General features: G+C 43.8%; 1 protein-coding gene across 12 annotated transcripts in view; it reads left to right on the forward strand.

The window, feature by feature from the left end:
• The window catches only part of MAD1L1 (mitotic arrest deficient 1 like 1), a 551,618-nt gene that overhangs the window by 286,687 nt on the left and 237,874 nt on the right, over positions 1-27,057 (forward strand). For 9 of the 12 annotated variants that reach the window (XR_006274883.1, XM_043494293.1, XM_043494297.1 and 6 more), the window contains one exon: positions 1,948-2,004. The exons of the other annotated variants lie outside the window; for them this stretch is intronic. Coding sequence is in view for 8 of the 9 variants with exons in the window: in XM_043494293.1 (XP_043350228.1) it covers positions 1,948-2,004 (57 nt within the window). In the remaining variant the exon portion in view is untranslated. The remainder of the gene's footprint in view (positions 1-1,947; positions 2,005-27,057) is intronic. 12 annotated transcript variants of the gene reach the window in all.

Below are 27,057 nucleotides of genomic sequence, written 5' to 3' on the forward strand. Positions count from 1 at the left end.
GGATGTTGTTTGAATGCCAGCAAACATACACTGCAATGCTTTGTTCTACAATGATTCCCGATTACGTGCTACTGGCCTGCAGTGGTAAAGTGTCCTACCATGGTGGACGGAATAAGGCTGCCCTCCCCAGAAACCTTTTGCAAAGGCTTTGGGAATACATCCAGGAGAGCCGCGAATGCCAGGGCAAATTAATCATTAAACATGCTTGCTTTTAAACCATGTATAGTAATTTAAAAGGTACACTCACCAGAGGTCCCTTCTCCGCCTGGCAGGCCTGGGAGGCAGCCTTGGGTGGGTTCGGGGGGTATTGGCTCCAGGTCCAGGGTGAGAAATAGTTCCTGGCTGTCAGGAAAACCGGTTTCTCTGCTTGCTTGCTGTGAGCTGTCTACAACCTCATCATCATCATCTTCCTCATCCCCAAAACCTGCTTCCATGTTGTCTCCATCTCCAATGAAGGAGTCAAACAACACGGCTGGGGTAGTGGTGGCTGAACCCCCTAAAATGGCATGCAGCTTATCATAGAAGCAGCATGTTTGGGGCTCTGACCCGGAGCGGCCGTTCGCCTCTCTGGTTTTCTGGTAGGCTTGCTTCAGCTCTTTAAGTTTCACGCGGCAGTGCTTCGGATCCCTGTTATGGCCTTTGTCCTTCATGCCCTGGGAGATTTTCACAAATGTTCTGGCATTTCGAAAACTGGAACGTAGTTCTGATAGCACGGATTCCTCTCCCCATACAGCGATCAGATCCCGTACCTCCCGTTCAGTCCATGCTGGAGCTCTTTTGCGATTCTGGGAGTCCATCATGGTCACCTCTGCTGATGAGCTCTGCATGGTCACCTGCAGCTTGCCAGACTGTCCAAACAGGAAATTGAAATTCAAAGTTTGTGGGCCTTTTCCTGTCTACCTGGCCAGTGCATCTGAGTTGAGAGTGCTGTCCAGAGTGGTCACAATGGAGCACTCTGGGATAGCTCCCGGAGGCCAATACCGTCTAATTATGTCCACAGTTCCTGAAATTCGACTCAGCAAGGCCGATTTCAGCGCTAATCCCTTTGTTGGGGGTGGAGTAAGGAAATCAATTTTAAGAACCCTTTAAGTTGAAAAAAAAAATGGCTTCATCGTGTGGATGGGTGCCGGGTTAAATCGATTTAATGCTGCTAAATTCGACCTCAACTCCTAATGTAGACCAAGGCCTTGTCTTTCATGTGTCTACAGAATGTAAGCTCATTGGGGCAAGAACTTTTTCTTGTAATGAGGCACTGATTTTGATTTTAGCCTCTCTTCACCACATTAATACATATAAATAATAACAATGGTCCTATATGAGACAAAAGATCCAGTGTGTGTATTTTTGGGAGCTCTCTACAGTATAATAAAATTAGATATGTTCACGCTGCATTTCATGCATTTGTAATTTTTTTTCTTATGGGGTGTTTCATTCATTACAGGATAATGAATGATTACTTCTGGTCCCTGTCTGGCTACTTTCATGGTGTTTGAACTACAGTTGGTACCCTATTTTGGCAGTCTTGTTAAAGAGGTCAAAGACAGAATATGCATGGAGACTGACGCAGCTGCACAGCTCTAGAAGTAGTTTTATGTTTGTTTTACGTATAGCTAAAGACCTATCATCTTGAAGGTTATAAATCCAACATCTTTCACCAGCCTCAGAAAAACATAGAGACGAAAGTGCATAAATATGGATTTTTTCCTTTAATCAAATAAAAAAGAAAGGGAGACTTGAAAACCTCAAATTTTTAATACATCATCCAAGGAGAAGCAATCTGATGGGCCCTGCAGTGTTTGAGGTGTTTAGGTGCTAATTAGCTCAGTCCACATTTCACAAAACTGGAGTGCTGGGCACTTAGTGGTGGCAAACTGTAATAATTCATAGTGTTACTGAACAAAAATCATAGTGGCTAAAAACACTGTTCCGATTTTTATTTTTCTGAAGGCTCAGCTGTCCCAAGCTTTGGAAGAAATGGGAACCCAGAAGCAAAGAGCAGATATGGTATGTGTTCATTTTCTTTTACTACTTGTTTTACAGTGGTGAAAAAGTGATGTGCAACTTTAAATGCCTTTTAACAATGTGGATCCCGAATTCCAGATGTGAACAGGCAGTGAACCTTGCAAGGGGGAGAGAATGTGTATCCCATTAAAAAATATCACAGGTCTCTCCCCTGGTCTGTCTCCATATTTACTTGGTAGAAACCCTGCATTCTGCTGAGAGTACTCACTCACTGGTGCTTCTCCTTCGAAAACCTCTGTTCTTCCTGGCAATTTGCCCTCTATTCGTTAGCAGTTCTAGAAGGAAAATAAGCATTTTACTTCATAATGAATCTTGGGTGGCTGCAGTTCGTCTTAGATGAGACAGATTTTAAAAACTGCAAACTAGGTTTTATTATTTGTAAACTTTTCAGCTGTACTTGTCTATTCAGTTAATTCTAACCTTCTCAGAGACAGGAAATGAGCCAGAAAACAGGGGGAAGTGAAGTTGTATACAGTTCAGTTGCTTTACTATACATGATCCTTCATATCCAGGAATGAATAAGACATCAACATTTAACTATTCAAGTCCTTGTGGTGTGCAAATGAGCAAGTCCCAAAGCTTCAGCTGCAGAATTTTTTTTATTATGGACAAACCTGCATGGTCCAGAACAAAAAGATGAACAATACAGTATTGTTTTATGTTAAATTGAGTGAATTTTAACACTCATGAAAGTGAACTTGTAGGACTGGCAACGGTAAGCAGGTGCTGAAGAAACCTCTGGTCAGAAACCCAACTGCTATCTGACACTTCTGTTATCTTCCTATGGACTTCCACACAACTCTGCTAATGCACGTTGGTCTTGATCTTCAATCTTCTTGCTATTCTTGTAATGAGTTGGCACACGTCTGTCAATGCCTCTTAGTCTGGCTGTGTCGCACGTTGCTCTTCCAGTATTGCACTTTCCATAAACAGAGACCCAGCTGTATCAAAAAGTGTAATAGACAAGAGACTGCCAGTTGTGTCAAATGGTGCGGTGGCTGGGTGATGTGGACAGATCTTTTTGAAGATTGTGTCAATTTCACAGTCACTTGAGTCAAATGTGAGCGGAGATCTACAGAGAAAACTGTATTAATTCCATTTATCATTTAGTCTCTAAATTACATGGGCTCTCAATTTTAAATTCGGTGCATTTAGCACTGGGCCTGTGCTCACCGGACATAAGAATAGAAAATTGTTACATCCTCCAGGTTCAGTGTGGGGTTTTTTTTGTAAGCATCTCAAAAATTACTCTGGCTCCAGTTTTCAGTTGCATATCTCCCATAGACCGTTTGGAGCACTAAGTGTGCGAGCAGATAAGATTGGGAAAGTTTAGTTCCTTGTGTTTACATGTGAAAAGCTGTTGTGCACTATTGTTGAGAAGGGGGATACAGGAGTAAGCAGTGCCCAGTGTATACTCTTATGAAATTTTAATCTAACTAGAACACTGGAGGTCTTGTGGTCATCCTCACAGAGCCTATGCCAGTCTGGTAGGAAGAGGGTCCTGACTTCTGGCCCTAGGCTATGGTAGTTTGGAATATGGTTTGTAGAGTGCTGAGACATGAGTGTTATTTAGATTGGTGAGTTTCATTCAGTAGACCTGAGAAAATTGTTCCATAGCAGGGCATGCGTTCTGTTTTCTCTTTCCCATCCTCATATCCATTTGAAAGAAGCTGATTTATTGTAGCTCCTCTTCAGAAATGGAGGTTGGCTTTGCAGATGTTTCCCCTCCTTCCACAAATAACATCTCCCGCTTGGAAAGGGATGTGTCACTCCTTTTATTTCTTTAGGGGTGACATGGTAATGTTCCCTTTGGATGCTGCCATTCCATTTTAGACCATCTGAGGTCTCAGAGGATTGTAGCATCGTCCCCATTGCACTCCCTGCTACTGAACAAATGTTCTCTCCTGGCACGTTTCTCCAACTCTCTCTCTCTCTCACCTAGGTGGCCTTATTTTCAGACTCGCTTTAAATTGACACTTCAGCAGTTGTTTCCCTGATTTGGATTCCTTACATCTCCCTTCCCTTTTATCCCCCTCCCCATTATTTAGCAGTGATCTTCTTCTTGTTAGTTTGATGCTAAGCTTCTGTGGCTGGGAAGATACAAAAAGGCTGCTTCGTACCCTATCTTCTGACAGAAATGGATATTGCTTTTCACCAGCTAGTCTCTGCATGAGCTTAGTTTATGGCTGTAAGTAAGATAGAATAAACACCTGTCAGGTACTATCACACAATTCAGTGGGTCTTTGGGCTGCTGATTGGGATAGGATGCTTTGCAGGTGACATCTCTGCAACCACCTTAACGAGTGCTAATAGTTCTCCCACACTGCTCACAGTGGTGAAGATGAAATGATGTGCTCTGAGTTCAGTGGTGTAACAGATTTTATCTCACCAATGGGTCTGAGTGGGTGTTTGTAGATATTCTACTATGGGCCCCTGGTAGGTAACTCATTCTGGACATCCGGATATTAAATCAAAGCCTCTGCAGCATTAGTGCACTGGGAGAGTGGCATGACTAGAGTGACTGCATGGTGTATGCTGCCAGGAGGAGAGGGGCCCTATTTCAGGGAGTCACGTGGGCCCAGAGAATTCTAGAAGAGTTGTGGCATGTGCCGCTTGCTGCCAAAATGCAATGTATCAAAAAGTGTAATAGACATGCTGAGCTAACTGGCATAGTGTATTGCAGCACATGATTCAATTATTTCTCTGCTAAAAATCAGTTTACTACTGGAAAAAAAGAAATTAAACAGCTCTGGCTAATTGCAGTTGACAAGACAAAGGCAGTTTGACTTTCCAGTATTAATTAGCAAATCCATACTAATTAGCTTGTATAAGCACAATTCACGCTTCTTTCCCTAAATGCAATTAATATTGCAACTGAAGACGTCTCTGGGCTGTGCTGCTATCATTAACATACTTCACCCTAATTAGACATGGCCAGTAGTGGCTGGAGAAATGAGTTTGTGATTAAGCCATAAAACACGCTCTAATATTTTACATCCTTCAGGGAACTTGAACCTAGAATTTATTTTCTGATTTGAGAGAAAATACCCCCGTCATTGAATTGTTTAATTATTATAATGGAACTTTGATTTTCTTTCCCACTTCCTTTAAGTTATTTATTTTGCTTTTTTGGGGTGTTTGTGTTCCCATTGTGGGTGTGTGAGTTTCTGAAGAGGAGTTGTGTGGCATCTGATTACAGGATGGTCGGCAGCCAATCTGTCAGGACTTGACCAAAACTGGGTGACCATTTGTTCCTGATTTTGCAAGAAAAAAGTTCAGCTGGTTTGTTCTTGTTGAAAGAAACTTTTATTTTGTTCTTTTCAGCCCATTTTTCTGCAAGTTTTGTTATGCTGATTATGTCAACTAAGGAGTTTTTGAAACAAGTTAGTACTCTTGAATAGCTTTCTCTACAACTTCCTTGTTTATCAGGGATCGTTCAGTGTGTTCATCAGGATTTATAGTTCCCTAAGTTTGTGATTCCAGGATGTTTATATGTGTGGCAATTTAGTTTAATGCTGTTTATGGGCATATTGGGTTGACAGTGCATCAGTCTGATTGCCGTTTCCCCTGCTGAGGCATACACCCAAGTATTCATTGGAGGAGGGTTTTTTTTTTTTGACTTCCTGACTTTGTTTCCCTTCACTCATATCCTCTTGTACTCATGACAGAATTATCTGGCTCAGGCACATTATCCAAATAGTGGCTGGGGTCTGTGATCTCCCTCTCCCTTTAGTCCCTTTAGCAGGTGGCATTTGTGTCTAGACTTTTTTCACTATTTAATCTCTGAGGGAAGTGATATTGGTGTTTGGGTATCAAACAAGTGTGCCTGTGTTTTCGTTTTCCAGAAATGCTCTGAGCATCTCAAGCTTTTGTCTCAAAAAAAAAACCAGCATGGCTTCCCGGGCAAAGGTGAGCTCTGAAGGCTTCAGACTGGTGATTGGAAAGGATTCTCTTTTTTACCTTTCTAAAGATTAAAGGGGCCAGGCAGGGGAGTCAGAAGTGTTGCTGAGCAGGGTGGGAAGCAAAGGAGATTTGGAAATGTAACTAACAAAATAAATTAGAGGAACTGGAGGCCACAACAGAAGAAATTAAGAAAATGATGGGAGAGGGATAGAGAGAGTACATGGAAAGGTCAATACAAAGACACGGTGATTTACAAGCTGGGAAATAGCCCTGGGACCAAATCATATAATGAGTATGATGAAGGTGTAGCAATGTGAAATGCCTTAAATTTCAAAATGCTAAACTGTATTTGTGTCTTTAGGGATAGTCAAAATGAATGCTTAATTAAGGAAAGAACATAGAAGAAATAGGAATAGTGAAACTGAAGTGAACACCATTGTTCTGCAACAATTATGAACTGCAAAGAGATGTAGAGACCATTATAGAAACTGAGCTGAGAAAGAACCAGCATGCACTGGGGTTAGGCAGCAGAAATCCATAGATTAGAAACACTTAGTAAATAGAGGATCCTATAAGTCTTGTCTTGGATTTGATATTTGAGTGAAATACCAGCTGAAACTCAAAAGAAACTCCCCCATTTTAGTCTATGTGTAATGGGAGTGATAATACAGAAGAGTGAACCTCAAAATAGAAAGACCTATGGTGGGTAGCTGGACATTAGGGCTAAGAAATAAAATGTCCATTGTATCCATATTTAATAAGGAAAGGTGATCAAACATGCAATTAGGAATATCACCAGGACAACAAGAGTGATAAAGGTGAAGGTTCTAAGAGACAGATAAAGCCTCCAGATCATCTACAAATAGCTGGCTGTTAAATCCATAGGAATTAGAACACTAAGCTGCTGCAGGTATAAATAAAACTGAAGCTAGTATAGAACCCTGTGTAGATCACCCATGCTGGGGAGATGGCTGTAGAAGGATAGGGGTTTTTTTCTTTTTGTTTTTCAGACACAAGCTGCAAAAAAGGAATGACCAGTGAGATAGGTCAACATCTATGAGAATGCAAGGCTTTGGTTTCCAAACTAATTTAGATGACGACAAATCTCTGTAATATCTTCTACAAGTCCTAGCTTCTTATACAAGTCTAGCAAAATCAAGAGAGATGACTACCTGGGTATTCAACTTAACAACAATGTGATCTTAACAAACATTTAGTAAGGCAGTTTAGTGCAGTATCCGGTGCTAAAATCGAATTGAAAAGCATGAATGTGGTTATAAAAATACAGCAAAAACTGATCCCAGATGAGATAATATAACAGGTTAGATACAAAGGGGAAAGATTGGATGGAAATTTGAAAAAGTATTTAAGTATTTAAACTAGGCTTCTTTATACCTGAAATAACCAACACATATTCAAATTTGATGGGCAAATTCAAGAAGTTAAGGAAGAATTAACAATATCCGTAACAGAACTTGTGATACAAATGAAGGTCTACATGAGTAGAGCAGAAGCAATAGGATCAATCAGTTAAGCAAGTTGTTGGTTGTGCTGTAGAGATAAATACAAGAATATTGTAATTTGAAAAGGGGAACGAACAGCATGAGTCAGAAGACAAGGGAGAATGGTAAAGAGAGGAGGATCCAATACCACCATTACAGCGTTGTGAACTCTGCTCACCAAGAGAAACATTAACTCCTCAGTCATGTGCATTGAATCTGATAAGAGAATGTTTATGATCCCTTGGTGTACTATTACCTAAATGCCATGCTGACTGGTGGACTAGAAACATGTATTGAGAGAGAGATACTTGAAGGAAAATTTAAGAAGGCAATCTTTCCCCTGCAATCTTTCTCCTGCCCCGTATCCTTTAAATTAGGGGTATGATTTTGCACGTTCCCTTGGAGTTCTGTTTCTTCAGGAAGTTGGACTGATGGGAAGGGGGAAAACTATATATTGTAGGAGGGGTGTTTAATTCTTCTCCCCCTCCCCCCACTTCCATTCTACCTAGATGTGGAGCCATAGCTCTCAGGGTAAATTCTTTCTTAGGGAAGGGAAAGAAATACAATGATTCTGAGAATATATCTACCCTAGTACTATTCCTAGATAAGAGCTCAGCCTCTGTACCCATTATAACATTCATATGAAACTTGCCCCTCTCTGTTCCCTGTGGAGTGGTGTATACTAACCTGTAAGGCATGGAAACAGCATCTATTTCTGACTCCTGTTTTAGCAGATTAAATGAATGGTCCCTTGCAAAATTCCCTCTGCTGGTTTTGTTGCATTTGCTTCAAGTTCCATCTCTGGAAATTCATGCTCAGTACACAAGACACTGGCAAAATCAAAAACATCTGTTGTATATTACTGGGAATGGAACGAACAGAGACAGGGAAACATCAGGATCTTGAATAGGTGAATGTGAATAGGTGAATAAATCACGTATGACACAGGGAGGGAATCAGCATGCTGCACTTTCACATGCTGGTGTATCAGTGCTACTTTAATTACGTTAGAAGAGGAGACTCTGTCATTCGATTGTACTGGTTTATTTCTGTTTAAAAATCCATCTAGGCACATGGGATCAAACAGTACATTCTCCTCAAATTAAAAAGAAATAAACTGTCTGTTTAAAAGTCCCATTACACAAATGAACCTGCTGTTGGAACCATTAACATTAAAGTTTTATGGAACTCGGCAGTACCATTTGGTTTGAGCAGGGCAGTTTACATTTTCTCATTGAAGACAATCACAGCTGACAGGGGGTTAAGGACTTCAATGCAGCAGTTGAAAGCACTTGTGTAGTTTCCAAAGCAGAGAGCGCCTTTCTCTTTCTTCTTGGGCTCCTGGCTCCTCATGGGAAAGGCAGCTATGGCATGTGAAAAGGGATAATGCATCCGATGAAGTGAGTTGTAGCTCATGAAAGCTTATGCTCTAATAAATTTGTTAGTCTCTAAGGTGCTACAAGTACTCCTTTTCTTTTTACGGATACAGACTAACACGGCTGCTACTCTGAAACCGGACACTGTATGGTGGCTCTAGCTCAAATTATGCTCCTTAAGATCAATGTCATTGTAAAAAATGTGGCTGTGGTCATTCAGTGTTGCCTCAGTGCTTCATGTTCACCCTTGGAAGCTTCACTGTAGTGTAACAGAGTTGTTGCAGTGTTGGCTTAGTGCTGCATTTCCATCCAGGAGTCTGGCTGTGGTATCATAGAATTGATTGTTATAACTTGTATTATTGTTCTCTGATCCTAACAATATTGTTGGGGAGCCTGTTGCTCTAGAGTAATGAAGTAGTACTTGCTTTATTCAAGATGCTTCTGATTGCTTGAGAGCTCTTGGAATCTCTGGTCATTTATGATTCAGTTGTGTGGAGGTATAATTTCAGGATCCTGGTGATGCATGATTCCTCGCTGTCTTTTCGAAGTTGTGTCTCAAAATAATTTATGAGCACTTTCCTTTCTTTATCAGGTAGATATTTCCCTAGTCACATCTCACCTGGATTTTGAGGCTTCAGTCTTTTCTGTCAAAACGTAGGAGTTGGAAGATGATGCTCTTCAGTCTTTCTGATGTCTGAGTTGATAAGCTACTGCAGCCATGACCCCAGATTCCCTCATTATGGGTGAAATTCACCTCTTCCAATGGACCAGCTCCTCTGCAATCCCCTTAGGCCCTATTCTGACGGCTTTAGTGGTGCACAGGCCTTGTGTTCTGCACAGGGGTGAGTGTCATCCTGTAAGCGCAATCTCTTTCTGCACAAGAATAAACAGGAATATTGAGAATACTGCTGGCTGTGCGGTTTCAGTCTGGGCTCTTCACCCATTCCTCCCTACTTGCTGAACGAGCTGTTTGTGAAAGGTTTGTTCAGTAAGTAGTACCTCTGCAAACAAACCCCCAGAGTAATAGGAGGCTTTAGTAATAAAATCCTTCTTTACATAGCTGATATTTCTGCCTTTTGGGAGCTTGTTGTATAGTGAAATCAGTGAACTGATTGGGGTTATATGTGTTCTTCCTAATGGACTTTCACAAACAAGACAAACCTGATAATTAGCAATAGCAAAAAGGAATATTTCATTAATTGGATTGAATGAAAAGCCTATAGACTTGAAAATCTGTTAACTTGGCTTTCCCTCCTAGTGCCTGCACCTGTAAGAGCTTCTGCAGGAACTTGGTGAGGACACTGAGGTTAGGACATCCCTCCCCCACTCTTGAAGATGATTCTCTGATAATCTCTAATGATCAGGGTCTCAATTTTACCTCTTCGAAAGACATCATCTTCTACAGCAGAGTGCTTACGGTGATTATTCTGGAATATTAGATTAGTGCTGTTTGAAAAGTGCCAGCTACTCATTCACAAACACCACTTTCTTCAGTACTTGGGTTTTCCTAGATTGCTCACTCAGGTTCTGACCAAACTTGACCCTGCTGAGTTTGTGAGTTCGAACAAGAACACAGTCCAGTGTGGCTGAACTGCTGGAAGAGTAACGATGCACCTGTGACTGTGGGGTTAGAATTGACATCTTGGCACTGTGGTCAGATGCTGCTGGTGTGATTAATGCAGTTTCAGATCGTGACTTATTCATTGTTGTGTAATGACCCTCGCATCAAGGATTGTCAGTGGAGACTGAATCCTTAAAAGCACAGACAGGCTACTACTGCCTAAGCAACAGCACAACTCGAGTAGTTGTAGCAGTAATAAACTGTTACCCTCTATGTAACCCTTCTCCCAAGTGTTGGAACCAACAAGAGTTGGGTTCAGAGAGTTTTAAGAGGAACACCTAGGTAACAAACACCACTGGCTCCTCCCAATACCCATAATTTCTGGGATCATTAAATACCTTCCCTGGCAGCCCTGAATAGGTACTACTGTCCCACTCACCATCACTGCGTCTGCCTACAAAATAAACGTATTGGGCGAAAAAGGAATACAGCATCAATTTGGGAAAACACAACAGCATAATTATATGAATGATAAATAAAACACTCCTCCATGATGATTTTGGCAGTAGTCCATTAACTGTGTTCCCTATGTGCTGCTGCGAACATCCGGTAGGCAAATGTTCCCTTACCACGTCACTTTACCTCTCCCCATCTGCTAAACCCCATTCATGGTTTGGATCAAAGGGTAGTGTAGTCCAAGTCGTGCGGTGCACTCAGATGGACACAGACCTGTCTCTAGTGCAGTCCCTTGGGAAGTGCTGCCTGGTCTTGCCCTGAGATGGCTCCACCTAACCCAGCTGTAGTGATTTCAGCTTACTTGGCTGGGTATGAGTTGATTCTCCAGAGTTCACTCAGTTCTGCTGCTGTCCTCTGCAGCTTGAGCCAGGATCACTGTCTACATTGCACTGCACTGAAGAGCTGCCTCTTTTATCTGCTATTGAAGAGTCTTCTCAACAGCACAGGATTCTCAGTGGTGTGGAACCAGTAGTATATGGGACCCTTGAGCAGAGTCCTTGCCACTGGCAATGCACTCCTTGTCACAACACAAGGAACGCTTTCCCCTCTTCTGTCAGTTGTAATACACAACTCTGAGTTTGCATATAGTGACTGTGACTCTCAAACTGTCATTGGAAGAATTCTGGGTAGAAAGCGTATGCAAATGAAGCTCTGTATAGTCATTCTTCCCCCTCTTCATTCATACATTGGATGTGGGTGGGAAGAAGAGGAGGAGAGAGCTCCTTCTTCTCTGGAGCTTCCATGCATCTGGGATCCTGTGTAGAAAAGCTTATGCAGATGAAGCAGCTCTGTGACCGTTCTTCCCCCTGCTCATCAGTAGAAGGGGCAGAGAGCTCCTTATCCTAGAACTTCAGGCCACGGGGCTCACATACATGTAGATTAGCCAGTAGAGGGAGGCATGATGCTTCTGTACAATCTGGTGAAGAGTATTTGTTTTACTTGCGCACACTGGTGCTGTGAGGAATATTGTGTTCCTTGTTAAGGGCAGGTGAATGTGGTCTAAAGGGTACGTCCTGCAGTGCTGAAGTAGACGATCTGTAACAGATCTTGCTTTCCACTAAAAAGGATCACATTTGAAAGCCTTGCTTTCCAAAACTTCAGGTCTATTCAGAAACTGGGCGATGGTTCACAACATGCCCTGATCTTTGTGATGCAGGATTATGACTGAAATGGTGCCAGAACAGAAACACCAGGAATTTCCTCCTTTGTGGTGCAGAAGAGTGTGGGTGGAGAGCTTTATAAGATGTTCCCTGATTTGAAAAGCAAAGTCAGTGCTCTTTAAATACAGAGCCTTTCCGTTCTCCATGCACTGTCATAGAGTCTGTGATGAATCATGCACTATCTCAGGGTGACAGGTTTTGATTGTATTAGTTGAGTTAAAGCTTCCTCTAGAGAGGATTGAGGACTTTCTGCTCTACTAGGTTGTTTCTGGGAGGGAGGGGTATCAGGTGTGAATTCCTTGATTCTTCTGGGATTTCATTTCTCTCTGACCTAGAAGAGAGAAGGAGCCTGGAGAGACAGACATGATAGTTCTGCACAGAGATCATGCATGTAAACAGTGCACAACTTGAATTCCTTTGACCACTGCTCATTGGGGGAGGGGCAGTAATCCTTAACTCCTCCTTGTGTCATCCTGAGGGAGGAGAAACAGTTCTCAGATCCATCTCCTTCGTCATTCCCACAATACTTATGAGCTATACTGGGGAAGGGCATTTTGCTTTCTTCAGTGCATAGGAGGAATGGCTGTTGGGTCCTCTTTCCCTATTTCTGGCCCCTCCAGGAAAGGAAAGAGCCTCTGAGGCACCTGTCTTGCAGTGGGACTGACACGGGCCTCTGACTTTCTGGGATGCAGTTTTGCAAACATTTCTGAGCACATGTAGCCCTTGAGCAATCTGATTTAATGGAGGCGGGTGAGATAATGTGCTGTAGATGTGGCCAGAGAACAGACAGCTGACGAGGTGCCTTTGTTTATGCCCATAGATGATTGTGGGTGTATAAAAAAGAAGGAAGGTTAAAGTCTAAAAATGAGATCTCAAGAATGGTTTTGTTAGCCTTTGCACTCATCAATGAGTGCAGGAAAAGACACTTCCCCATTATTTATTATACCTTCCATCTGCACTGTGTCTCTGTGGCATTAGAATAGATTGTCAGCAGTGTCTGTGCTTCTCACTGCCAAAGGTGTGGAGGTGGCAGTTGGGGGTGGGTCTCTCTGAACTGTTCTGTCAGGGCAACAAAGTCTTTTGGAAGAAGCTGAAAAACCTCATTTATTCATAGAGATTAGAAGATCATATAGCAGAATGCTTCCTATGACCTCTTGGTAAATAATGAATGGGTTCGTCCTACCTTTTTTGGAGTCGCTTAATTGAGGCTGACAGCTCTTTGTTGTATTACAGGCTCTGGCTTGTCAGGAGAATTTTTACTTATTTACGGATATTTCATTAACCTCTAATGACTGGCTGTATAAAAGCAAGTTCTTGCCAGGCCCTGTCCAGTTGGTGCTGCTTCTCTCGCTAATATTTTCTACTGTGGATCATTTTATACTTTCCCTTCCCCTTTGTACTGAGACTAGGAGATTATTGTTGACGGCAGTCGGAACATGTGTCCCAAAGACTAGGAAAACAGGTTTCTGTTTTGCCACCCATGCTAAAGCAATGGTATTCAATGGTGTGTTGCTTTCTGGTTTTCTTTTTGTGACCACTCCTTTTGGTAAGGATAGTGTTGATTGAAGAGGGCCATAGGCACACGTTGCAGGATAAAATGGGAAGCTCCTGCTTTATTCTTTGTGTTGTGCTCCCTTTCTTTGCTGTAGCAAGAGGGTTTTGTGATGGCTCATTTCACTGGAAAACTTGAGTGCTTCTGAATCAACTCTTCCACAAGCTGTTCTTGGGAAGGGTTTGAGGAACAACAGTGATGACTTCAAGCATCTGCCAGTGTTTCTTTGGGGCCATTGGATGGAAGCCCCTGCTGAGAGAACTGCTTCTTTCACATAATGCTAATTGGCTTCCCTGCACAATTCCCTAGCTTCCTATAATAGGGAATTCAGAAAACAGGCTGACCATGGCCCTAGCTCTCCCTCTTTCTTCCAGCCAAGACAGGAGTCAGAAGAGTGCTTTCAGCATAGAGAACACCTGCAAAATTTGGCTCCTCTGTTTGCAGGAATGTGAAAGAGCTTTGCTCAAACTGGCCCCAGTTCTGAGATGGCTGTGTTTGTGTTCAGGGAACCACCTCAGGACGAGATTGGTTCAGGTTTCAAACACAGCACTCAGTCTGCCAACAAGGGCTCTTTAGCTTCCTATGGAATCAAGCAAGGACTGACTTTATCATGCATCTGTCCTGGGAAACAGAGGAAGCACAGAGCTGGAGTTTAGATTCCTTTCTTTCCCCTTCACCCTTTCTTTCTCCCAGTTAATTAGTTGAAATACATATGCCCATTGACAGTTTTCTTTGACCACTTATTTGATGACTTGCTGGCAAGAAAACGGATATGGAAAAAGCTAAAATAAGTGAACTTGTAAGCCACCATCAAATCACAGTTCTTTGGTGGGATGCATTGGCAGTTCTTCTATTGTTTATTTTGTTTAACAGGCCACAAAATCTGCTGGGACTGAGCAAACATTGTACATAAGGAAGTGGAACATCTCTGCAGCTTTATTGGTGGTTTGGTTCTGAATTAGTTACTAGGAGGCCCAATTTTAGCAGACTCACCACTCCTTTGAGGGGTTTATCCTGTTCTCTTGGAAAAAGCACCCTTTTGCTGCTTTGTCTGAAGCTGGAAGACTTACAATGCACTGGTGCTCCTGGCTGCATTAGATGGGATTCTAGCTTACTGACTGCAGAAGCTTTGTCAGGTTCCCTGCAGAGATTGTTATTCAATGTTACCCTGTTCCTAACCAGGGGTAATGGGAAGGAGGTGTCAGCCATTTAAGTTTAATTACTCTGGAGCTTCTTTGCTCTCAGTGGACACCAGCTGTTTTGCTCTCCCTGACGGGAGGAGCTTTCTGTGATAATTAAAGAAAACAGTTATCTAAAAGCTGGTGAAAGTGGTGGAGTGGGTCTGATAACAGCTGAGAGGATCTGAGCTGATGAACATGGAAATGATCCCCCTTCAGAATGAGCTGTTAGAGGCTGGAAAGGGGGCATTGTTTTGAACATGGGTTGTTTCAGAATCTTTTGCTGACGCATGCACCACTGTTGCGGATGGGCTCCATGGTTGGTGCTGGAGGGCACAAAACAGGCAATAGGAGATGGAAGTGCAGCTAAGCAAAGAGGAGAGAGAGGATCTATGTTTGCTCCTTTCTCTAGAAGTGAGAAGAGGGGAATACAAAAGAGCATGTGTTCATGCCATGCACTCTGGTCTTATGAATCTCCTTGTGCCCACTTGGCCTAGGCCAGCTTCTCCTAGCTCCATGAGGAGGGCACCCCCTGTAATTCCTTCACTCAGGATGTTACATCTCCCCAGACTCGGCCTTCCTGAATTTCTGATGTCTGCTTCATTCCCTTGGAAGCACCCAGTAGTGCTTATCCCTAGGGTTACCAGGCATCCAGTTTTCAACCGGAATGCCTGCTTAAAAAGGGACCCTGGTAGCTCCGCTCAGCACTGCTGATTGGGCTGTTAAAAGTCCAGTTGGCAGTGCAGCAGGGCTAAGGCAGGTTCCCTGTCTGCCCCGGTTCTGCGCAGTTCCTGGAAGCGGCTGGCATGTCCGGCCCCTATGTGCAGGGGCAATCAGGGAAGCGCCAAGTGCTGCCCCTGCCACCAGTGCTGGCTCCAAAGCTCCCATTGGCCAGGAACCACAGCCAATGGGAGCTGCGGAGGTGGCGCCTGTGGGTGCAGGCAGCGCACAGAGCCCCCTGACTGCCCCTGCACCTAGAAGCCAGAGAGGGACATGCCACTGCTTCCGGGAGCAGCGCGGAGCCAGGGCAAGCAGGGAACCTGCCTTAGCCCTGCTGCGCTACCAGCTAGGAGTTACCTGAGGTAAGCGCCGCCTGGCTGGAGCCTGAACCTGCACCTCAACCTCCTGTCTCAGGTCGGAATCCCCTCCCACACCCTAACTCCCTCCAAGACCCTGCACCCCAACCCCCTTCCCAAGCCCTGAGCCCCCTCCTGAGCCAGCACGCCTCACCCTCTCCTGCACTCCAATCCCCCTCCCCCACTCCAAACCCCTTGGCCCCAGCACGTAGCCCTCTTCTATACCCCAAGCTGCTCATCCCCAACCCCACCCCTGAGCCCACACCCCAGCCAGAGCCTGCATCCCCTCATGTACCTCAACCACCTGCCCTAGCCAACACCAAAACCCTTTGGCCCTAGCCCGGAGCCCCCTCCTGCACCCCAAGCCCCTCATCCCCAGAGCCTGTACCCCCACCTGGAGCCCTCACCCCCTACCACACCCCAACCCCCTGTCCTAGCCCAGTGAAAGTGAGTCAGGATGGGAGAGAGGGGGGCTGAAGTGAGTGGGGATGGGACAGGGGATGGGGCAAAGATGTTCGTTTTGTGCAATTAGAAAGTTGGCAGCCCTACTTATCTCCAACCAGTCATCTCTAACACCGATCCCAGAGACCATGAATACAACAATGTGCATTTGGGAAGGGACTGAAACTACCAAAAACTCAGCAGATTAAAACCATAGCTGGAGTGACATTATAGTAAGTACAGCTTGTTAAGTTTGAACCTCTAATTACAATTTATCGGTTGATGGGGGTAGGGAACTCTACATCTGAGGAGGTCCTTTTGTCTCATCTCTCTTCCCCCAACTCTGTTTGACTAAAGCATTCCATTAAGTTGTAGCCAGAATCAGGATGGGTGGTTGTTCGTTTGTTGTTGTTTTTTTTTTGCATAACTTCTAAGACTCTGCTTAGAATAGTGGTCTGAGGTTTTGTGCCCAAGTATTTAATCTCTTGGACAGCTAGTTTTATGCATGCATGTCTGTATGCACGTCTGTATGTACATGCACTCAAATTTTTTCCAGTGGAATTGCATCTCTCTGCACCAGGGCCGAATTGGGCCTATACATTTGTTTGCAACTTCACCAATATGTGCCTGCAACATCACAGCGTAGAAGGAGATGTTTTGGGGGAAAAGCCATGAACTGCCTTGTAGAGCTTTCACCCACTCCCTTCTTTGCTCTTGATCATTAGGGCTCTCTTGGATTAGATCAGCTAAACTTTATTGGTTCATGTACCACTTCCTTTAAAATTGTGAAATGAATTGAGTGAATATCAAGTGCACGTGCCACAGTTTGGGAACCTCTGGATTAGATGAATTAGTTAAAACCTACGCTGTGTTTTGAAAACACAAATGCTATTTCAGTGCTAAGTCTGATTATTATTATAATCTTCCCTTTTGTGAGGTTGCTGGGGGCGCGGGCGGGGTGGTGATGGCAAAGAGTGACCTTGGAGCCAAATTTTAGATCACAAAGCTGTGTTTTGTTGCTAGCGGTAACAAAACCCCGTGTTCTCTGTTAGTTCAGAAAAGCAAGGAACAGAGGTAAGGTGCATCTGGGGGGAATGATGTTTGCAATCAATAACTGTTCCTTGACAGCTGAAGTAATTTTGTCATTTGTTTTTTAAGACTGTCCTGGTGGGAGGGGAAGGTTCCTGCAAGTGAACGAGTCCTGCTGATGGGATAGATAGAAACTGCCTCATAAGCAGGATCCTGGGGGTGGGGATCACATGACAAGGAGGAGAGGGGAAGGTGGCTGCTGCAGGCGTCCGGCAGTGACAGCTCCTTCTCCTTTGGCACTTTATTCGCTTGTAGCAAGCGCTCCTAGTAATTACGCCTCTTAATTTAGGAGAGCGAGTGGGAGAAAGGAATATAAATTTGTGTATTAGCTTTAGAGATTGGAAATAGGGCAAGCGAACCTTCTCTCCAGGAGATAATATTTGGAAATGAAATAGAGTGACATTCAGTATAAACTTGAAAAATTGCTCTCTTTAACAGCAACAGGAGGAAAAAACCACAATCCATATTGCATTGGAGAGAAGCTGAAGTCTGTGTGTGTTTGTGTGTGTGTGTGTGTATTCACGCGCACATTGGTTTCTGTGTATATGTGCAATTATATAGACATACATATGTTTTTAGGAACCTATCTGTTGGAAGACTATTTAACCTTAGTCCTCCCTTCCCACTGGTAAAGGACACTGACTTTGTTGTTACAGACCAATTAGACTGTATAGACAGTGGGATTCGGGGCATGTCTGATCCATTTAGGTCTTGTGTTTTTTAAACATTTATAAATGCTTTGTTGTTGTTTTTGCTTTGTTTCAGTCAAGTGTGAAATAGTTCTAAAGCACCATTATTTGGTCTCCAGTTTTTCTCCGTGTGGTCCTCATGCTCAACAATAGCATCAAGGATTAGCTTTCCTAGGAAAAAACTCTAACTAATCCTGTACCTTTTAGCCCATTTCTCAATGGCAAGTTGTATTGTATTTTTGTAGCAAATACTGCTCTGTTTCTTTGAAAAGAAGTTGGATCAAAGGTGAGCAACTTGCTGCTCAGCTATTGAGAATCTGGTGCTGCTTGGCTCTTCCCAAATGTTTTCTGCCCCTGATATTGTAGGGTGACGTTTGCATTCTCCTGTACATTGAGGGCTCATGGTGAAGGTGGTAAGAAGTCTTTTCTTTGTACAGAAAAGCTGATCAGAAGGGATTGAGTATGGAGTTTAGGGCCCTGGTATTATTGCCATGTACCCAAATGACTATGGCCAAAGGAGAAGGAGCTGTCACCACCAGATGCCTGCAGCAGCCACCTTCCCCTCCCTGTCATGTTGTTCCTCACTCCTAGGATCCTGCTTATGTGGCAGTTTGTCTATCCTATCACTAGGACTTGTTCACTTTCAGGAGGCAACCCCTCCCTTCCTGCCAGGACAGTCTTAAAATGGCTGTCAAAAGGGGTGTGGGATCTTTGTTCAGAAGGGGTGTGGACCTTTGTTTCTTTGGAGGAAACTCGAGATGGGAGGTCACCAGACTTGCTGCACTGGCATGTTGGAAGGGCGGTAAATAAAATTCATATTTATTGATGCCTCCTTTATAGATGATTCCGACTGATGTTACTAAAATAACTGACATCTCTGGTATCTGTTGGAGAGTGAGCATTTCCAAAGCTGAGCATGAGAGTCATATAAGGGCCCCTTTACAACATAAGAATGGCCATACTGGGTCAGATCAATGGTCCATCTCGCCCAGTATCCTGTCTTCTGACAGTGGCTGGTGCCTGGTGCTTCAGAGGGAATGAACAGATGATGATGAACATGATCCCATCCCCTGTCTTCCGATCCCAGCATCGGGCACTCAGAGGCTTAGGGACACTCAGAACACGGAGTTGCTTCTCGGACCATCTTGGCTAATAGCCATTGATGGACCTATCCTCTGTGAACTTACCTAATTCTTTTTTGAACCCATTATAGTTTTGGCTTTCACAACACCCGTGGCAATGAGTTCCACAGATTGACTGTGTGTTGTGCGAAGAAATACTTCCTTTTGTTTGTTTTAAACCTGCTTCCTATTAATTAATTAATTGGGTGACCCCCTAGGTCTTCTGTTATGTGAAGGAGTAAACAACACTTCCTTATTCACTTTCTCCAAACCATTCATGATTTAATAGACCTCAATCATATCTAGGGCCCTATGAAATTCACGGTCCTTTTTGGTCAATTTCACAGTCATAGGATTTTAAAAATAGTAAATTTCATGATTTCAGCTATTTAAATCTGAAATTTCACAGTGTTGTAATTGTAGGAGTCTTGACCCAAAAAGGAGTTGTTGGGGGAGTGTCACAAGGTTATGGGGGGGGGGGGTTGCGGTACTTCTACCCTTACCCTTGCTGGCAGCAGTGCTGCCTTCGGAGCTGGGCAGCTGGAGAGCTGCGGCTGCTGGCCGGGAGCCCAGCTCTGAATGCAGAGCCGTCACCAGCAGCAGGGCAGAAGTAAGGATGGCCTGGTACGGTATTGCCACCTTTACTTCTGTGCTGCTGCCTGCAGAGCTGGGCCCTCAGTCAGCAGTCACCACTCTCCGGCCACCCAGCTCTGAAGGCAGCGCAGAAGTAAGCATGGCATGGTATTTCCACCCTTACTTCTGCGCTGCTGCTTGTGGGGTGCTGCCTTCAGAGCTGGGTGCCCAGTCAACAGCCGCTGCTCTCTGCCCAGCTCTGAAGGCAGCACAGAAGTAAAGGTAGCGATACTGTGACCCCCGTAAAATAACCTTGCGACCCCCCCCCCCGCAGCTCTCTTTTGGTTCAGAATCCCCAATTTGAGAAACACTGGTCTCCCCCATGAAATCTGTATAGTATAGGGTAAAAGCACACAAAAAAGGCTTGATTTCATGGTGGGAGACCAGATTTCATGGTCCATGATGCATTTTTCATGGCCATGAATTTGGTAGGACCCTAATCATATCCCCTCTTAATCGTCTCTTTTCCAAGCTCAACAGCCTTTTTAATATCTCCTCATATGGAAATTGTTCCATACCCCTAATCATTTTTGTTGCCCTTTTTACATTTCTGAAATATTTTTTTAGATGGGGCGACTAGAATTCCATGCAGTATTCAAGGTGTGAGCATACAATGGATTTATATAGTGGCATTATGGTATTTTCTGTCCTATTATCTGTTTCTTTCCTAATGGTTCCTAAAAATCTGTTAGCTTTTTTGACCACAGTTGCATATTGAATAGATGTTATCAGAGAACTATCCAAGATGACTCCAAGATCTTTCTTGAGTGGTCACAGCTAATTTAAACCCCATCATTTTGTATATATAGTTGGGATTATGTTTTCCAATGTGCATTACTTTGCATTTATTAACACTGAATTTCATCTGCCATTTTGTTGCCCAGTTTTGGGAGACCCCTTTGTAACTCTTCGCAATCTGCCTGTGACTTAACTATCTTTGAGTAAATTTTGTATCATCTGCAGACTTTGGCACCTCACTGTTTACCTCTTTCTGAAGATCACTTATGAATATGTTGAACAGCATGAATATGTCCCAGTACAGATCCCCGGGGGACCCCACTATTTATGTCTCTCCACTCTGAAAACTGATCATTTATTCCTAACTTTTATTTCCTTTCTTCTAACCAGTTACTGATTCATGAGAGGACCTTCCCTCTTATCCCATGACTGCTTACTTAAGATCTTTTGGTGAGAGACCTTGTCAATGACTTTCTGAAAGGTCAAATGAACTATTTCCATTGGGTTACCCTTGTCCCACAATCTGGGACAGTTCCTCAGGTTTGTCTCCTAAAAAGAATGACACAGGTGTGGGAATCTCCCCTCTGTTTCATTCTAGTCTTCAGGCCCAGACTCCTCCCTTCCAAGCCTGCCTTGTTTTGATAGTTTAAATATTTATGTATTTAAATAGTGTATTGAATTGTGTTGAGATTTGTGGCAAACACAACTTCTCAGTTCACCTTTCCATGCTGTCTCCATACAAATTCACTTCTTATTTATCTCCGCCTTTTAAATTCAGCTCTTTTGCTGAGGAAGGCCTTCCAAAAGGTGGTGCCTCACTCAGCCCATTATGTAATAAACTTTAGATGTTGATAATGGATTCACCACTTCCCCTTTATTTACAATTCCCAAAATGCTGAATTAGAGGCAGACAATCTTCATCTTCAGTATAAAGTTGTTGAATTGGCCCCTCGATGTAACTCATTCATTTAGAGTACATTGATTATTGTAACAGTAATAATATGTCTCCAGTCATGTGATGATGTTTGAAATGTGTACATAAAGTGGAAAAATAAAGCCCGGACTCTTTATTGTTTTCATCATCTAAACAAATGCTTATTTTAACTCTGAACTGAAATATTTTTTTTAAACAAAATGCAAAGCACAAAGGCTGCTTTGAAATCCGGAAGCCTAAAGCCCATATTTCAGTGTGTATAACTATGTAGCCTGACTTTCATAGGCAAGTTAGTATTCAAAAATGTTCCATTTTCAAAAGTGACTGGGAAACTTAGGCGCTTAAGTCCCATGGGAGTTCCAGAGTTTGTAAGTCACTTTTGAAAATGAGATTTGGACACAGTCTCCACCTAAAACATAGGTTGACTGAGTTACATTTCACACTGAGAGACAGTTAAGCCAAACTAAGTCCTGGCGGAGAGAGGTCCCTTCCATTGCTGTAGCAAGTGTGTGCGTTTCAGTGGTGTAGCTGGAGCTCTGCCACTGTAGCACTTGTAAGATGTAGCCTTAGATCCCTAGGTCACTTAGATGCTTTTGAAAATGACCGATATGAGCAGCCACACCCCCAGAGAGCTGTGAGGACTTAGCACCTTGAGAATCGGGTATTAACTCAGTAGCAGAATATCTGAGGGGATGGAGCTTAAAAATGACAAATGCCACAAGTGCAACTTGAAACCAAATACCTGAAAATGAAGGATCTCTTTTTCTTACCAGTTAGTATCCCAGTTTTGTGTGTTTTTCCTTCCATCTCTAAGGACCTCAGACACTTCAAGCAGAACAGGGAAATAGAACAGGCTGAATTCTTTATTTTGCTGTCGGTGTTTATGAAAAGGAGTACTTGTGGCACCTTAGAGACTAACAAATTTATTAGAGCATAAGCTTTCGTGAGCCTCAGCTCACTTCATCGGATGCATTTTTTCCACCAAATGCATCCGATGAAGTGAGCTGTAGCTCACAAAAGCTTATGCTCTAATAAATTTGTTAGTCTCTAAGGTGCCACAAGTACTCCTTTTCTTTTTGCGAATACAGACTAACACAGCTGCTACTCTGAAACCGGTGTTTATAAAGTCATCAACACTTTCAGGAGAACCATCTTGAATTCCTGTCCCCTGGCAGATTCAAAGTGGGGGAATGGGACGAGAGGAGAAAACCATTCCACTTAATTCTAAATGTATTAGTAATTTCCCCTCTATTCTGTAAATGATAAGGTCTGAGATGTGTTTTCTGTTACTGAAAACATCATGGCAGTTTACCATTCAGTCTTGTGCACATTATATACACAATGGCACCTTTAATGAATGAGTTATTTTAAATGTTGGATGTGCCCTGATCTCATCCAATCAATAGCTCTAAAGTTGGCCAGAAATTGAGCATTATGGACATCAAGAAAGCTGCAAAGGAGCTGGATAAAATTGAATGGAGGGAAGCGGAGGAAAAGAGGCTCCAGTGTATTCTGGTTAAAAGGATATTGCATGGTCAAAATGTTAAATACCCGTTTATTTTTTCTCACTGTTCACAGTCTCTGACATTACTCATGGTTCTTCCCTTTCAGTTTCATAAAGACCTCAGCTAACTTAAAAAATAGCCTGGCTTCTTCTGGAGCCAGTAATATATACTATGGAATGGGGACAAATTAATTAGAGAGCCTAATTCTGAGCAGTTTGAGCTCCTGAAGCTCTCTTGGAAATAGTTTGTGCTTAGCACCTTTCTGGATCAGGCCTATTGTTATCATGACAGGAGAGGCAGTCACATAGTGATGCATACCTGTCCTGGGCTGAGATTCCCACCCCTGCTCTGGCCTTCTGTATGCCAGGTAAAAGGCTTGGAGCAGCATAAAGGAGCTCTGAGAGTACATTTGCACTTCATAAAAAATACGGTGGAAGCGAGTCTCAGAGCCAGACTCGGGCTTTCTCTATGATGCTAAAAATAGCTATGTAGATGTTCCTGCTTGGGCTCCGAGACACACGCTCTCACCAGGTTTAAGAAACTGAGTGGGAACCTCTACATTGCTGTTTTTAGCCCTGTTTTTAGCTCGAGTCCAACTCCCCAGTAGAACTGGGTTCTGAGACCTGCTGCCACGTTTTGTTTTGGGATTTTGGGGCAGGGGTTTCAGTGTAGATGTAGGTCAGAGGTTTTCAAACTGTGGGGTGCCCCCCCCCCATAGGGTGGGCATGGAGGCACATGGAGGGGGCAAGCGGCCACACCAGGCAGCTTGTGCCAGCCCCCACGGGGGGCAGGGAGAGAGTGCCACCTGCACCCTGGACTCACCTCAGCAGGCCACCCAGCCTGTGGGTCTGCCACCGCTGAGCCAATTTCCATTCCTGGCAGCCTCTGCAGTCAGCGCTGGCTCCGCCTCCAGAGATGGTCACATGCGCCGTCCCCCACTCTGAAAACCTGAGGGGAGGGGGGGGGCAGAAGGGCAGGTATTGGCCCTGCTCTGAGTGCATCTTGGCTGCAAGATAGAAGCAGCCCACTGCTGAGGAAGCCTTGGCTGTGCTGTTGGTAAGTATCTGTGTATTTGTAACTTACAGGTGCAGGTAATTTCATTAAAGGTGTGTTAAGGTCTGAGTTAGGTTTATGAGCAGGCTGTCAAGAATATTTCTGGATGTGTCTATTTTTGGCTGGGTTGTGGGGGGGTGGAGGGGGCCACAACCAAATATTGCAACTCAGAGGGTGGCTCAGCTCAAAAAGTTTAAAAACTGCTGATGTAGGCATACCCAAGAAGCCCCAGGTCTAGCTAGAGGAGAATTCCCCTGGTGCAGGCGCTGAGTAAGACAGCCAAAAGCTGTCTTCCAAAGTCCCCCTTGCAAGCACTGGTGTATGGGGGTGAGGAGCATTTTGGGGCTGGGAAGGCAGCTTGTAGCACTGTGGAGTTTCTGGCAGCATTTGCCTCCCCACATCTGTCTAATTTACACTGTGGATTTCTGTGGCCCTTGGAGCAGCTCAGAATTGGGAGGGTACAAAGGTTACTTAAAGCCCTCTCATCTCACCCCACCGCAACCCCAGGTTGCTCATAGAGGCGCAGCACAGAATCTCACCCGGGTTCTAATAGAGCTGTCCAGGAGGTAGTCGCTGTATAGTTACTAGAAGTGTGACACTAACTCCTTATCAAATCGGACTTGCACTAACACTGTGCCCTCCGGAACAGATATGGAGCACGTGTTTACACACAGACACATCTCCCCTCTCCTCTTCCCATTATACGCTCAAACTCTTTCCCTCCTCACACAACAAACACATGCAACCCCAAACCACAGAAAACAGATTCCTAACTCCCCATCTTCTCTAAAGGAGCCGGCAGTGATTTATTGGTTCATGTCAGTTAGCAGGTGGCAGCTGGACTCAAGGCTGAGGCCACTTAGCCTTTGATAAATAGCATATTTACCAGTGCTCCATCTTCCAGTGCTATCCACATGTGGCCCAGAAAGCAGCACAAAACTATAATAACAAACCTCATCCCAGCCTTCTGCAGAGATGGGAAGCAGAGTGTATAATGAATGTTTTCCTGCTAGAAGTAGGTTGGAATTGAAGTCTGCTGTTGGTACCAGTTCCTTGATTCTCATCCCTGGAATTATCTAGAGTGCATGCTTTATCCCAGCCATCTATAATGAACTGAGCTGGGACAGATAAGCTCAGTAATCAGAAAATTGAGGGAAGCATTCCGCGCTGTGATAATCTTGTCAGCCGGCTAATATACATGAACATTTTTACAGCATAATGATGCAGGAAGGCTTTTTGCTTCTTTCTCTTTGCTTGAAAGGGTTTTGGCAAATAATGGGAGAATATCAAAATCTAGTGTTCCAAAGAAGATTTTGTCTAGAACCTCTTCCCTGGTCTTTCTCCTTTGCTTTAGTCCCTGATGTATCCAAAGGGGCGGGGAATCAGGCCATCCCTGTCCCTAGCTATAATGCTGCCATGTTTTTCATGCCTTTCCTGCAGCAAACAGGTTTGTGAAGATACATTACACTGGAACTTTGTTTCTCGCTGAGCAATGTGACTAGGCATAGCTCTGCAGTTGAATGCATATTCTTTTTGCCCACCTACCCACTGTCCCCTTCTTGTAAAAACAAGAAACTGATACCAGCTGGCTGCATTTGGACATGGTACACAGTGCAGAATTATGATGCTCTACACATCTAATCAGTACAGTTGAAGGGTACTGTTTGTTAATGTATCTCCCTGATGTTGAATACTGAGCCCTCTGTGTTCATATGGTTTGCATCTCTAATTAGGGTTGTGTTGCTTATTATTTCCCCTGTAAATGGAAAGCAGCATCTGGCCATAGATTTATGAGGGGGAGTTAGCGATCAGGAGGTACAAGACAGATGCTGAAGGAAGAGCCAAAGTGTGAGGAGGGGAATAGGTGTACAAGAACAGACAATGAAGAATGAGTGGGGAGGGTATCCAGGCTGGGAGGAGACATAACAGGGCCGCAGAGTGTCTGAAAGTTACTTATGCTCAGAACTAGTTGTCTCTCCTTAGAATGCCTGAGGCTTTTAGGATAATAGTTTAATAGCAGGTAAAATATACCATTTCTTCCTCCCTTGTGCATGGACTTTTGGGCACTGGATGAGGGACACAGATTTGCATAGCCAAAGGAGATCGAAGCGATTTCTACGCATTCCTCCCTCTCCTCCCAACCTGACAATTATAGGGCCTGAGTAAGAGATATCATGTGCTCAGATTGAGGCTTGGTTTCCCAGCCTAAAAGGAGCTGGGGCAAACTGTTTTCTTAATACTTCATCTACTGTTTCTCCTGCACCCCACCTGGGTAACTTGTATCTGAAAGGTTGGAAATTTTCCCCTGGCTGATGGGTGCAATGTAGGAGCCTCAAACAGAAATTGGACTGGACAAGGCAGTCTGATCATCTTATTTCCTGTGGGAGTTATTGGTGCTAAATGAGGTTGTATTGCCAGCATAGAACTTCAGGTGCTAGGCAACTCCTGCTTACATGCAGAGTTCTCTGCCTTGATTTATTCACCAGGCAATGGATGGGGAAATATTCAGAAGAAGAGCAATGGCTCCGCTTGAACAATATCAATCCTCCCTCCCCTCTCCCTCAGTTGCCCCATACAGCCTTTGAGCATATGGTGGGAGAGATCATTGCAGGTGTGTCAAGAGAGGGTGTATTAATTGGGGAGCTGGTACTTGACACATGTAAAACTTGTATTTCACAAAGTACATTGGAATGATTTCTAAACTGAGGGGGAGCTGGCTGTGGAGTATGAAATGGCTGCCTCCCTGCTGTTACTCAACATCATGTTATGAAGTGAAGTTGGTTTCCATTTCTGTTGTGTCTAAGCTGAAGAACCACATGACACTGGACACAGCTGTCTGATGGAAATTAAGGCACTTATGGGATCATAGTATTTGCAGTAGTGGATGGATTATGGGCCATCAGGTTGTTGTAAATGCCTGATACTTCAGAGGAAGGTGAAAAAACCCATAATGCATCTGGCCAATTGTACCTTCAAGAGGAATACTAACGATAAATTCCTTACTGCAA

The sequence above is a fragment of the Dermochelys coriacea genome, chromosome 10 (assembly GCF_009764565.3).
Source record: "Dermochelys coriacea isolate rDerCor1 chromosome 10, rDerCor1.pri.v4, whole genome shotgun sequence".
NCBI classification, from domain to species: Eukaryota; Metazoa; Chordata; order Testudines; family Dermochelyidae; genus Dermochelys; species Dermochelys coriacea.